The sequence below is a fragment of the Mus pahari genome, chromosome 7 (assembly GCF_900095145.1).
Source record: "Mus pahari chromosome 7, PAHARI_EIJ_v1.1, whole genome shotgun sequence".
NCBI classification, from domain to species: Eukaryota; Metazoa; Chordata; class Mammalia; order Rodentia; family Muridae; genus Mus; species Mus pahari.
The window spans coordinates 30223872-30239109 of record NC_034596.1 but is presented as its reverse complement, the minus strand read 5'-3'; the positions used below and the strand labels follow the sequence as shown (position 1 = coordinate 30239109).

At 39.0% G+C, this 15238-nt stretch overlaps 1 protein-coding gene across 1 annotated transcript in view; it reads right to left on the bottom strand.

Moving 5' to 3' along the window:
• The window catches only part of Cog5 (component of oligomeric golgi complex 5), a 287917-nt gene that overhangs the window by 251552 nt on the left and 21127 nt on the right, over window positions 1-15238 (bottom strand). The window contains exon 6 of the mRNA XM_021202362.2: window positions 583-703. Coding sequence (XP_021058021.1) covers window positions 583-703 — 121 coding nt within the window. The remainder of the gene's footprint in view (window positions 1-582; window positions 704-15238) is intronic.

The following is a 15238-nucleotide window of genomic DNA, read 5'->3' as shown; positions in this document are numbered from 1 at the left end:
AGAAAGAACTCAAATTCTCCTTCAATCTGTGACTCAAAAGACAATCCCCATGACAGCACAGAGTGTATTCTAACATACCCAACAATTTGAATAAATCTCAAAAGTATTAAATGCTGGAGATGAGAAGCCAGCCTCAAAAGGTTCTGGACTTTATGACTCCACTTCTGTGTCTTTATTACTCGACAAAACTATAATGATAGAAAATTCTGGTGGCTGCCAGGTTAGGGGGAAGGGGTAGTCCTATTAATCAAGTGATGATAGGCATGTTTTCAAGACTGGTCAACGTGTTTTGTATCATGATATGATCACAGCTACTCAAATGTTTATGTGTTAAAATATATACACGCACCTGTTCATCAAAAGAGCCAATTTTACTATATGACCATTTCTAAACTAAACAGCATTTTCAAAAAGTTTAATTTTACTCAACCTTTCTGAAGAGAGGCATTGCTTAGTACAATGTTATAAACAGCCATATTAAACATTTTTAGTAGTACTTGTTGATCATGGTAACAAATGTCAGCAAATCAACTGAGTTAAACTGTCAAACTTCTACCAATTTTTAATCATAAAAGGACTTACCAAGTTCATTGAGACTCTGAGCAGCTTTTGTTATCTCTCTACTCCCTCCTTGTAGTTGTCCCTGGAGCCTCTTACTGAGATATAAGATGCGGATTATTCTCCGAAGCAAATCACAGGCAACCTATTCAAGTAACACAGTATTAAGAAAGTACAGTAGCTCTATGAAGTTTCATTGTGAAGCTTTCCATTCTTTCTAGATGTGAAAAGATTTCTTCAGCCTTTCTGTTTCCCAATGGATACCACCAAATAACTACATATCTATTAAAAAGAACATCCCCAATTTCACATTTAACCTTTACAAGAAACCTCAAGTTATTCCAAATGGAGTAAATTTGAGATTGAGATACTATGAGGCCAAAGATTCTTTTAACCCTACTCTAAACCAATGGCTAGCCATTGTCAAATGCAAAGGTTCAAAAAGTTCCAATGCTTAGACCATACTTCTATGCCCTTAGATGAGATCTGTGGGGTGATGACCACACGTCAGTTCTGCTTGTTGGCATCCCCAGACGATGACTTGACTGTGGTTGGCTTCCCTACTATGCCTCCATTCTAGTTTCTCTTTCCTGAATGTCTAGGAGAATAGTCTTTAAAACTCTCAATTTCACTAGTCCTTAAAGGATAAATTATGTTTATCTGCTTGAATTTTCTTAATGGATTTTATCGATAAATTATTAAAAAAATAGTTTAACAAAAATAAAAAAACTATCACTTTTATGTCACTTTCTAGTTTTTTTCTTTCCAAATGTAACTGAAATTTAAAAAAAAAATTCAAATGTGTGCATGCTCTAGTGCAGAAACTGGATGCAGTCATTGCCTTGAGGAGAGCAAAGTGAAAAACCAGACTGAGGTTGATTTCTCCTCCACAGTGACAACAAAACAGAGATGATCTATGCTGCTCATCACTACCATCTTTGAATAGACCCAAGACTACACGAAAAACAAGGGCTTTTTACTAAGGAAAACCCTAAACAGTTCACTAAAAAGTAAATACTCGGGGCTGGCGAGATGGCTCAGTGGTTAAGAGCACCAACTGCTCTTCCAAAGGTCCTGAGTTCAAATCCCAGCAACCATATGGTGGCTCACAACCATCCATAATGAAATCTGATGCCCTCGTCTGGAGTGTCTGAAGACAGCTACAGTGTACTTACATATAATAAATAAATAAATCTTTAAAAAAAAAAAAAAAAAAGTAAATACTCCTGGGGCTAGGGAAAATAACAGTTAGATGCTTGGAGCACAACCTGAAGGCCTGAGTCTGAATCCCCCATCACTATCAATTTATAAAAATCTGGGTACCAGCAGTGTGGGAGGACTCCTAGAGATTTCTGGTTCTTGCTAAAGGGTTGAGTTCCAAGAACAGTAAGATCCCATCTCAAGAAAATATGGCAGGAAGGGATTAAGAAAGGCACTCAACACCCCAGCCTCATATGCACATACATACATGTGCAAATATCTGTACATACACATGAAAAATTAAAAGCTCCAAGAAAACAACATCACTAATCATCTAAGTCTTTTATAGGTAAATATAAAACATACTACAGCCATCCCTGCCACACTCATACACTCACATAGCATACACACAGAAAACATACATAGTCAGAGGCACTCAAATAGTAAACACATTTGCTTAACTGCTTCTCATAATAACTACATAATAAGAATTTTCATCTAGAAATTAAATGTTAGGACATATCTATCATTATTTATTTAATTAATTCATTGGAGATAAGATCTCACTATGTAGCTCTGGTTGGCCTGATACTTACTAGGTAGACCAGGCTGGCCTTAAACTCAAAGAAATCTACCTATCTTCTGCTTCTTGAGTGCTGGGATTAAGGCATGCACCACAACAGCCGGCTGATATCTCCATCTTTTATTTAAATGTTATTTTCTAAATATATAACAAAAGCAAAATATAAAATTCAAAACATAAAAAGGAATGCTTGAAAAATCACCTTTATAACTCTGTGCTCTCAACTAAACAACAAAAACAACCACAATGACCAGTCCCTCAATAAACAAAATTGTTTTGCTTTTTTTAAATGTATGTATTAGTTTTAGGGATGGTAGCAGTCCCACCCGACCTGAAGCACACTATGTAACACACGCTGCATACATGCAACTCCTCAAGCCCTGCCTCTACATTTAAGCGCTAGGATCCAGGAAGAAGTTCCTTCTACCTAGGATTGCACCACAGAGCCTGGCAGAACTGGCATATTTTGATGAACAATGTGGCATCTAGTATCTTTCACAACCATTCTGAGACACTCCAGGGGCTAGGGAAAATAACAGTTAAATGCTTGGCACATTCACAGGAAGAAATATCAAGCATTACTCTAAATTACCTAAAACTATCCATCAAAAATTACTCAGTCCTGCCCTGTGAAGGGAATGCCTTCAAACATAAGTTTCAAGTCCCATTCAAATGCTTTATTCTTAATAATCTTATTCACTGCCTACTACATAACAAGCTCCATTCCTGCAAGGACTGCCTCAAGACAATTCATATCACATACAAACTTGCACAATGGTCTCTCAATAAATCTACATCCGATATTTATCTTCTTAAAAATAGTTTCAATACCCGCCCCTTTAAAAAATAAACTTTGGTGCCTGTCCACTTAGAGATTAGTTAATTTTCCAATAGCATTAATAAAAATCCTCATTCAACAAGTCCTAGCTAACCTAAAAGCCATTATTTCTCACCATTTCCCAACACACATCCCTCCCAAAAGTCACTGTCCTATCCTTGTATTTTAGACTTTCACTAATCATAAGCCATTGCAAGCCACACTCACAGACTCGCAGCTACATGCACTTAGAACCACCACACAGAAAAATCCTAACACCAGCTATCACACACACTGCTCACACACTGCTGCATAACTATTCATCTCTGTGCTCCACCTGAGAGAAATCACTAGTCTCTTCTACGGTCATAACTTCTGTAGTGACAGGGACAGTAAAGCCTTTGTACCTGGTTTTGAGTGAAATGTTTTAGCAAACCCTTTGCTATCTTTGGGTCAGTCAGTAGAGGCTGAGAAATGTTATGAGACTGTTTAAACCTTGAAGAAGGTCTCTCTCTCTCTCTCTCTCTCTCTCTCTCTCTCTCTCTCTCTCTCTCTCTCTCTCTCTCTCTCTCTCTCTCTCTCTCTCTCTCTCTCTCTCTCTCTCTCTCTCTCTGGAAGGTCTGCACTTGGCGCTACGTGAGAGCATGCAGCTACACTAATCTTGGTCCTATGACACCCCTGGCAAACCTGGAGTTCTTAATTTTGATTATAGCTATCCATGGTCAAAAGGGTCTGAGATTGGTGCGGGTTGTCTGCTCTGATGAGCAGCAAAGGACAAGATAAATTCGGTAGCTGGAACCTTTCCCATCCCAATTACCCTTGTATGGTGTTTGAATACAGTAACTGGAGTGAGTTAGCTGTGGTATCAGTCCTGCCTGAGAGGCTGTACCCATCTGCTCCTTCAGAAAACTGAAGGCTTAGCATCTTGGTGAGTTTCTCTTTCTACTGCAGCACCCACGACCAACATCAATCAATAAACTTGGTTATCTTTATCCATGGATTTGTTATTGAAATAAATCAATCTCTCCCTCCCCTACAAAAAGAAAAAGAATTCCAAAAAGGCAGGATTTCTTAACATCCACTAATGACAGCCAGTGGAGAGGAGGCATTGTTAATTTTGTAGGGTTACTTTTTCCATTATGAAAATATGTGCTTAACCATCATGAGAGGCTCTAGATTCACTATAGCTTGAAGCCTTATTGATGCCCAAATGGAACAATTTGGCTAGTTAAAACCTCTAAGAGCAAGCAACTGCATCACTCTGCCGAAACCTAAGAGACTTTCCATTTGTGATCTATAACTTTGAGCTGAAGTGAACTAACTGGTCCCCAAGAATATTTCTGAATTGACTCTGAAGCTCCTTTGTCACAGACCTGGCAGCTATGGTATATGGTGTAAATGTTTCAAGATCATTTTATACTTGTTATTTATTTCCTTCTTCCAACCTAAAATCAAAGATTTCTCAAAGAGACCTTTGTCTCTTTTAAGAAGCAGCAGAATGTCAAGATCACTCTGGAACGAGGCTTGCTCATTGCTGAACTTTTTCCAGAGACATGGCAGCAAATGTCAGAACTAAAATATTCATTTGATTCATTCTAGAATACAAATAAAACATTCTCAGATTAAAACTGTGCATACAAAATGTACATATATAAGGCTTATGGTATTTTAAAATTAAGTTAAAATATCTCAACTTCATACTGATACTTTGCAATTCAATTCAGGGCCAAAAGTACATAATGTTTAACCTATCTTCCATCTTGTATCTTAGACATAGAATGCTATGGCTCTTAAGGACACAGGAAAATAGTACATTAGAATAACATAAACTAATTCATTTGTTTGGTTACACACACAAAAAAAGTAGTACCTAATTAACAAAGTCATTTGTATCATTCATACCATATAAAGAGCGATTACTAAATGTGCCTAAATTTTGCATATACTCTCATCACATCTTTCACAGTTAAATTCTATTTCCTTGACAAACCATATAGTTGTTATTTCCTATACTTTATAGCCCTTTTTAAACTTAATTCTATGCTTATTACAAGTCTTTACAAACTAACCATCAAGAAACTAGACAGAAAAAGAACAAATACTCCCATTTTAAAAAATGAGGTATATGTATAAGCAGATAATTCTCAAAAGAGGAAACTCAAATGGCTGAGAAACATTTAAAGAAATGTTCGACATCCTTAACCATCAGGGAAATGCAAATCAAAACCACTTTGAGATTCCATCTTATACCTGTCAAAATAACTAAGATCAATAACACAAGTGACAGCTCATGCTGGGTAGAATATGGAGCAAGGGGACCCTCCTCCATTGCTGGTGGGAATGCAAACTTATACAGCTACATTGAAAATGTCTTCTGTCCCTCAGAAAATTGGGAATCAATCTACCTCAAGACCCAACTATACTATACCCCCCTGGAATCCACAGAAACGACCCTAGCAAAGTCTCCTAGTAATGGAGGGTACAGAGCTTGAACTTCTTCTGTAATCAGGCAGGCAGTCAATGAAATGATTCCTAATGATATTCTGCTATAGATCCATGCACAACTGTCATCAAGAGTGTCATCTAGCGGGGCTAGAGAGATGGCTCAGCAGTTAAGAGCGCTGAATGCTCTTCCGGAGATCCTGAGTTCAAATTCCAGCCACCACATGGTGGCTCACAACCACCCATAATGAGATGTGATGCTCTCTTCTGCGGAGTCTGAAGACAGCCGCAGTGTACTTATGTATAATAAATAAATGTTAAATAAATAAATAAATAAATAGAGTGTCATCTAGCAACTGATAGGAGTAGATGTAGAGATCCACAGGCAAACACTAGATCCAAAGGCAAACACCCAGCAGAAGAGGGAGAGGAAGGATTGTAGGAGACAGAAGATGGAGGACTCCATGAGAACAGGCCCACAGAATCATCTAGGCAGGGATCACAGAGACTTAAGTGACAACCATGGACCCTGAATGGGTCTTAACTAGGTCTTCTTACATACACCTTATGGTAATGTAGCTTAGTGTTCTTGTGGGGCTCCCAATAAGGGGACGGGGATGTCTCTGACTCTCTTACCTGAGTTTAGGACCCTTTTTCTCCTGAGTTGGCACACCTAGCTGTAATATGAGTTTATACCCAGTCTTATTTTAATGTATATCCCTGGGATGCAAGCTCATTTTTTGTCTGTCTGTCTGTTTGTTTGTTGTTGTTTAAAGGAGAACAGACTAGGAGTTGATCTAAGGGAGAGGGGATGTAGGGGGAGGTCCTAGGAGGAGTGGAGGGAGAGGAAACTGCACTTGGGATGTAATGAATAAGAAAGTCTTTACACTGGTATTTATCTAATCATTTTGGTTGAGTGAAGTAGTATAAAGAATCTCTTATGTAGTGTATGGACACATCACCTGTCAATAAAAAGCCTATGGCCAATAAGCTGAGGCAGAATTAGAAGACGGGTCATCCAGCAGAAAGAGAGGATTCTTGGAAATAGTCAGGCACAGTAGATTTACCCCAAATGCTGAAAGAGACAGTTGCATGAAACTTAGGTGAGGTAACCAACCATGTGGCAGCAGCTAGTCAGGGAACACAAGGCAAAGCTTTTGGCCTAGGCATTTATTCATGATATATTAAGTCTCAGAGTCATTATTTGGGAGAACAAAGAAGCCAGTTGGAAAAGCCTATGGTTATAAAGTAGTTTGTCATGGGAACCACATTCTCTGCTATCTTTTATGCTGATATGAGTCTTTACACGTGAAAAGCAGTTCAACTGACATATCAATTATCTGTTAGTCCTTAAGAAACCAGCACAAAATTCAGTGGTTAAAAATTATTTCACACTCTGTAGCTTGCCAATTAGGAAAGAATTAATGTTGTGCCATGTGGGATCACCACTCACTCCACTGTACTGAGCTAACAACGAGGTTGGTCTGACAGAAGAAGAAAGCATCACTGATACATCAGGTACAACTATGCTTCCATACTTGTTAGATCCACATAGCTCGCTGGGCTTCCTTGGAGCAAAATGGTCCTAAGGCAGTCACACTTCCTATATAGATGTTAACTTTTACAGAGCAGAAACCAAAGCTGATGCAACCCTAAAAATATAAGCCTCAAACTAGCTCTCATAGTACCAGACGGTGGCATGGAAACTTCCCAAGGAAAGAGACAACCAACAGGTCTACCCAGCTATGATACAAATGAACCACATCCACATCAATGAATGCCGACATACAATAACCCTACAGATGGACTAGTAGCACACAAACCTTGGTGGTAATCAACAGCTCTCTATTGAATTTAAGACCTGCTAAACAAGAAAGATACCCATGCTTGCTACTGGAGACCTAGCTAACTACTCATGTGCTAATGAAATCATAGTTATTGGAGGAGAATCTACAACCAGTAATTTATTAAATCAGCATAATCTCTAACAACAGTCTATAAACAATTGTCTTTATAACCACACATAAGTGTAGACTTCACCCCTCATCAAGAAAACTTCTCTGAGCAGCAGATGGAAATGACTACAGAAAGAAAACTACAACGAATGAAAATGCAAAGTTGTAAACCCAGTCCCAATGGATACATTTACAAAGCACTCCTATACTGAAGGCTCAGGGAACACTGCAGAAGATGGGGCAGAAAGACAGTAAGAGCCAGTGGATCAGGGAGTTTGCTGTGAGACTGCGTCTCCTAGCAACATCATAAGCTATGCCTATAAGGTCTTACCAACTTTACTATCCAAGCATGAGCTGAACAAGAATGACACCAATGAACATGCCAAATTAGAGAAGGAAAAGCCCACAAGGCCTCAACTCTACACAAAGCTAGAGGCAACCAAGGAAAGCTGGGTGCAGGAGAGATGGTCTTCCCCAGAGAAGAGCACACCAACTGATTGTCCAGTGCCAAATGGTCAGCTCCAAACACATACAGAAGTGACATTATATGGACACAACAGGTGATATTTAGGAGTGTGTGTGTGTGTATAAATGCATGTAATAACAATGAAAAAAGAGGCTATTCATTTGAAGGTAGTTTATATAGAATGCTTGAAGAAAGGAAACAGAAGGGAGAAATGTTGTACTTAAATTATAATCTCAAAAAATAAACAACAACCAAAAAGTAAGCTTCAAACTAGCACCAAGTCTCTTATATCATGGGTTTTTTTGTGGCCTCCTATCCTAATCGTTTTATATGTTAGCAGATCATTTATTGAGCTTGACATTTCTATTCTATTACTTTCTCCTTCCCTTCATGATACATTCACTTGCTCAGAGAATAGTTATAAGGCCAGTAAGGTAAAGTTATACTCTATAACAAATGAAGATAAAACAGAACTAGAGATATAGCACCATTGGTAGACAGCTTGCCTAGAATGCACAAGGCCAGGTATTTAATCCCCAGCAATGCATAAAACCAAACACAGCAGTATGTGAAAACTGGAGACTGGAGGGATTCAAGGGCACACTCATCTACATAGTAAGTTTCAGGTCAACTTGGGCTCTGTGAGACTGTACCTCAAAAAAAAGTAGATAAAATAATTTGATATCAACTAAAACCAAATAAAAATTTCTTATATACTTTTAAAATTAAAAACAAGATTTAATAGCAAAACCATATAAGATTTTAAAATTTTAAAACTGAAATAAGTAACTCAAAATTATTTTTAAAATTTATGAAGGAAATATGAATTGTATCAACAAGCCCTATTATATATTTTAAAACATACAGGCAGTTTTAAAAACATATAAATAGGCCAGGCAGTGGTGGCACACGCCTTTAATTACAGCACTTGGAGGCAGAGGCAGGCAGATTTCTGAGTTCGAGGCCAGCCTGGTCTACAGAGTGAGTTCCAGGACAGCCAGGGCTACCCTGTCTTGGGAAAAAAAACAAACAAACAAACATACATACGTACATACATACATACATACATATGTTGAAAGATTTAAACCTTAAATTTTGATTGACTCTTTTTGTTTGTTTGTTTGTTTGTTTTCGAGATAGGGTTTCTCTGTGTAGCCCTGGCTGTCCTGGAACTCACTTTGTAGACCACGTTGGCCTCGAACTCAGAAATCTGCCTGTCTCTGCCTCCTGAGTGCTGGGATTGAAGGCGTACGCCACCACGCCCGGCTTGATTGACTCTTTAAGATTTAAATGTTCAATGTAAAAGATTATAAGCTCTTCAAACTTTTTTGGACAAACTAAGGCAATTCATAAGAAAACAATATTACTAAAATGAATTAAGATAAAGATAATCCTTGGGGTGCTAATTAAATTCAACTGATGTATTCATGTATATAAATGAAGCCAGAACCTTCTACTTTAGGAAAGAAAAGGTTTTCTGGGAAGAGACTGAAATGGAAGTGGGGGCAGGAGAGAAAGGTATAAAAAGATACTTTCTTCTAATTGGTGACATAATCGTAGGAATTTTATTTTCAAGGCAAAAAATCCTTCATAGCTACTTCCTTCTTGCTTTCCTATCCCACATAAACTGACTTAAACTAACTTGGAACCCAAGCAAGAGACAGGTTAAACAAGAACATCAGCTTCCCCAGTGTTTAAAATGTAAACATAGTAAACAGAATAACAATGATTAAAAGCCTAAGCTCATGAAGAGCCCCCAGGACACAGAACAGTTTAAAAGGCAACACATTTCCAAGACAAACTTCCTTAGCACAGGCATTACTGAGGCATGGTTTGCTGTGCAGGTTTTCAAGCATCTCTACCTACTTTCCTTCCTTCCTCATGGTGATCTAGAGCTATATGTACCATCCAACCATCGCTCTCTTGGGCATCCCAGTATTATGTCTGTATGGACTGTGTCCATACTCTGAAATGTGTTTGTCTCTTCTTTCTCTGGCCTTTAAACACACCCTTTACTGTTTCTCATGCTAAGGGAAATATTCCCAATTTTACAAAGAACGTTCTTCTTAGGTGCCCAATTTCTAACCAGGGACAATTTAATTTACAGAGTCTTAAGATGAAAGTTGATTTTCCTTTGCACTAGTGCTCAGCCTCAATACATACTAAGAGGCCAAGAACACTGAAGAGTAGGTCTTTAAACTAATTCTCCAGGTCAATCTCTTCTCTAAACAGAGGGAGAGTAGTAGAAAATCCCCTATGTCCAGGCTTTTACATCCAGATTGGCAACGGAGAAACTGCTTCTACCAGATACTACCAGATATACTGAGTAACTCCTATCTCCAATCAACACCTTGTCAGTAAACTTCCTGTACCTCTGCCATACCTACTACAAAGATATGAAAGCCAATGGACCACCTACTAACTCCTCACCAACTCCCTTTGCTCTCTCCAGACTCTTTCCCTCCCCTCCTTCCCTCTCCTGACTATTTCCACATGAAGTAAGTACCTTTCCTTTCTGCCCTCCAGACCAGCCACCTAGCCAGTCTTATTGGATGCTCAGTCCAAGAGACTGAGGTCAGGAAACAATCCAACTCAATCAAGGAAATTTGTTCTCATTACAGGATACACTTAATGGACATACAGACAGTATCAGGATATATTCCCCTTTACAGTGACAAGCATGGTCCAATTTAAGGACAATTTTGGTGGATTCTCATCAATCCATAATGGATTCTGAAGGGGTTCTGGACAGCTCAAGCATTTCGAGAATGGCTCTGGCTGGCCTTGCCCTTCTCCCCCATTCCATCTACCTTGCTAAAAACTGTTAGATTATATTCCCAAAGCTAGCTGCCAAGGTTTATTCCCTTATTTGGCCATTTCCTCCTCCTGAGCCTTACTGCCAAGGTCCAGCTATCAAAGTACTGAAGTATGACATGCCCAATTAAAATTAAACACCTCATCATAATGTGGGATTTCCCCTTTTACCTTTATAAACTGCCATTTCCCTATGTGTCACATCTGTCTCCTCCCTAAGAGGCAGTCCTTTGTCCCTCCTGAACAGGTACCCCTGCCCCCTTTCCCTGTTCCCTTCCCCTTCTCTCTTGTCCTCTGTCTCCTCTCTTACCTCTTATTCCCTTGTCCTCTGTTTTTCTGCCTGAGTTAGAAAGCAGCCTCTTTAACTCTTCTTCCCCACTTAATAAAGAATCTCTCTGTGAAGACATGAGTTTGGGCGTGGTTTGTGCTTGATCCTGGGTCCAAAAGGGAACCTTCTTGATGTGTGAGCATCTCCTTCAGATTCAAGGATGAATTCCTTCATGTAAGCTTCATGTCTGTCCCCATCTTAACAGGAAGTCATCAGTGTATTGATCTATTGACACTTCTGATGAAGGAGTAACTTCTTCAGAAGCTACTGAGGTAGCTGGTAAGCTAGCAGTTAACACCCTAATTCAGAATGCCTAAACACCTGGAGGATAAAATGGTCCCCACACTGGTCCCAGTTGGAACCCCAAAGACCTTATTCATAGAGCTAGTAAAGAAACTAGGCAAATTGCCTCTTGCAACAGAAAATGAAAATTCTACTTAATTCTACTTAAAGCTGTCAGTTCTGACAGGGTCAAAGAGAAGCAAAGGAATATTGTGATTTTCTCAACCACCTATTAAGGCCTTCTGAAAATCACCAATACCAAATCAGAACTGGTAGAAACATGAGACTTAATAGCTACAGATTTTATATAGAAGCTGCCCCAGGTATTAGAGAATGTTACAAAAGCCTGCACTTAGGTATCTAATACCATTTTAGATATAGTAGAGGAGGATCTTGAGGTTACAATAGCAGAAAAAGTAAGTGGGAGAAGCAAAAACAAACAAACAAACAAACAAAACAGGAGCAAAGAGAAGAAAAAGCAGCTATGCTTTAATTCATCCATCATCTCGCGGTGATCCACAAAACTCCAGAAAACAGACTGAATGAGATTTATGCCACACCAATCAGAACTAATGTGTATATAGCTGAAGGTGGAGTGTTGAAAAGGAACTATTCTGAGTAGCCCTGAGAGAGCCAGCTAGAAACAATTCCCTTAGAGCAACATCCCGGGCAGTCTCCCAAGAGGGAGAATCCAGGCATGAACTGCAAAGGCCCATAGGTCTCTACGCTCCACTGCAAGTACAGTATCACATCAGTGAAGCCTCAGAAACACGGACTATGGCAAGCAGGAAGAAAGGATACCTATTGGATCCAGAAGCTGCCTTACCTATCCTAACCCAGCTTGCCAGCCACTTGTCTGATGCCAACTGCCCAGTAACAGACACAGCAGGGTAGCCTAAGGAAAGATGATTTCCTTTTCTTCTCAGTGGTAAGGCAGGTTCTACCACCATTACCCATTCCTTCCTGCAACCTCTTTAATCAACTGGGTGTTTCTATCTCCCTGAAGGAAGAACAGAGGTTATGTTTCTACAGAGCCAGAGAACAGAGTCATCAAGCATCTTTCCTTAGTACTCGTGGACAGGACTTCAGCATGTCCCTGAAAACAGAAACGGTTTCAAGGGATGGCTCCATATTCCTGTGCATGCAGGCTATACAAACCGGAGTCAGTGTACTTTTAAAAGACATATATTTTACACAGGACAGGAAAGTAAAAAGGGTATCTGTTAGGCAGGTCTAGGAAGAGAAGGGTGGATGTAGTCAGGATACATTGTATGCATGTGTTGTGTCACCAAAGAATAACTTCAATAGAAGACACTTAACATCAACTGGGCCTCTACCCCTTCATGAGCAAGCATAGACACCTGTATATACCACAGGCACAACAAAATTTCCCACTTATAAAAACAATATGAAAAATAAAGATAAAGACATGATACCACCATCCCCTGAGCTCCATATTCTGGCCCATAAACTGCCTGCTTTAGCAGAAACCAGCACAATTTGTTCTAGGGTCCCCAGCACTGCAAACAGCCTCCAACTGCACCCTGTGCCTGGGGCTTCATATTCCAGCCCATAACTTGGGCAGAAGACTTATGCTTTATCAGAGAGCACACCATACTAGGAAACCTAGAGACCAAGCAGGTACCCAGAACCCCAGAGGTAACAAAGATACTTGGAAGTCCAGAGGAAAGATTGGCATCCAATACCCCAGAGATCACACAGGTCACAAAAAAACCAGCAGAGATATTTTACTGGACCTGAAAACTTATTGGTAACCAGAACCCCAGTTCATTCAGAACAGAAGACCAGAGAAGAAACAGAAACCAAGAGAAAATACATCCAAAAAACATCCAACAAAAATAAACTCGGAAATCAGCACCTAAACCTATAATAACCCCTAAAACAGATGACCAAAGGCCAGTGTAAGAACCCGGTCAACAACAGTCAGGGCAATACAGCACCACAAGAGCCCAGCTATTCCACGCCAGCAAGCCCTGGATATTCTAACACAGCTGAAGCACAAGAAAATGACCTTAATTCCAATCTTATGAAGATGATAAAGGCCATTTAAAGATGAAATTAATAAATCCCTTAAAGAAATGCAAGAAAATACAAACAGGTGAAGGCAATGAATAATGCTTTGCAAAATCTAAAAATAGGAATAGATGCCATGAAGAAAACACAAACTGAAGAATCCTAGAACTGAAAAATCTAGGTAAGCGAACAGAAACTACAGATGCAAACATCACCAACAAAATACAAGAGATGGAAGAGAGAATCTCAGGCATAGAAGATAAGATAAAAGAAACTGATACATCAGTCAAAGTAAATGTTAAATCTAAAAAGGTCCTGAAACAAAACATCTATCTGGGACACTATGGAAAGACCAAATCTAAGAGCAATAGGAATAGAAGAAGGCTCCCAGCTCAAAGGCCCAGAAAATATTTTTAAAAAAACCATAGAAGAAAATTTCCCTAGCCTAAACAAAGAGATGCCTATAAATACCAAATAGATTGGACAAGAAAAGAAAGTGTCCCCCTTCGTCCCATGTATTAATCAAAACATGAAAGGTGCAGAACATAAATATTAAAAGCTGCAAAGGAAAAAGGTCAAGTAATATTCAACTTCTCAATAGCGACTCTAAAAGCCAGAAGGTCCTGAACAGAGGTCTTGAAGGCTCTAAGAAACCACAGACGCCAGCCCAGACTACTATATCCAAGAAAACTTTCAATTACTATAGATGGAGAAAACAAGATATTCTGTGACAAAATCAAAGTTAAACAATATCTATCCATAAATCCATCTCTACAGAAGGTACTAGAAGTAACACTTCAACCCAAGGAGGTTAACTACACCCCAAAAAACAGAGAAAATAAATAAATTCACATCAGTAAAACCAAAAGGGAGGGGTGTGTGTGTGTGTGTGTGTGTGTGTGTGTGTGTGTGTGTGTGTGTGTGTGCAAGAAAGGGGTTAGGACTTTTTTTTCCAAGTAAAGTACATGCAAGGAGCAAGTTAGTATAGCCATCCTAATATCTAAAAAATAGATGTCCAAACAAAATTAATCAGAAGAGATGGTGAGGGACACCACATTCATCAACAGAAAAATCTACACAGAAAACATGATGTCTCAATTCGGAACTATTTTGCCTCAAGTGCAAGAGTACACATATTTATAAAAGAAACATTAGTAAAGCTTACAGGAAACCCAACAAATTAATACTGGAAGACTTTAACACACCATTCTCACCATTGGGCAGGTCATCAAACAGAAATTAAACAGAAATAATGTTACTAACAGATGTTATGATTCAAATGGATCTAACAGATATCTAGAGAACATTTCACCCATACAAAAGAATACACTTTCTTCTCACTACTCCACAGAGCTATCTCCAAAACTGACCACATACTGGGTCAAAAACCAAGTCATAACAGAGACAAGAAAACTGAAATAACCCCCTATACCTTATCAGACTACCAAGGATTACAAACTCATAAAATCTGAACAATTCTCTCACCTGAATGACCACTGGGTCAAAGAAGAAATAAGGAAATTAAAAGATTTCCTAGAATTGGTTAAAATGAATGCACAAAATAATGGGACACATGAAAACAATGCTAAGAGCAAAGTTGATTAGCACCAGGTACCTTCATTAAGAAATTAGATCGATCTCATACTTGAAAGCTCTAGAACAAAAAGAAGCAAATACAGCCAAGAGGGATAGACAAGAGGAAATAACCTCAGGAATAAAATCAAGAAATTAGAAACAAAGAGAACATTACAAATAATTA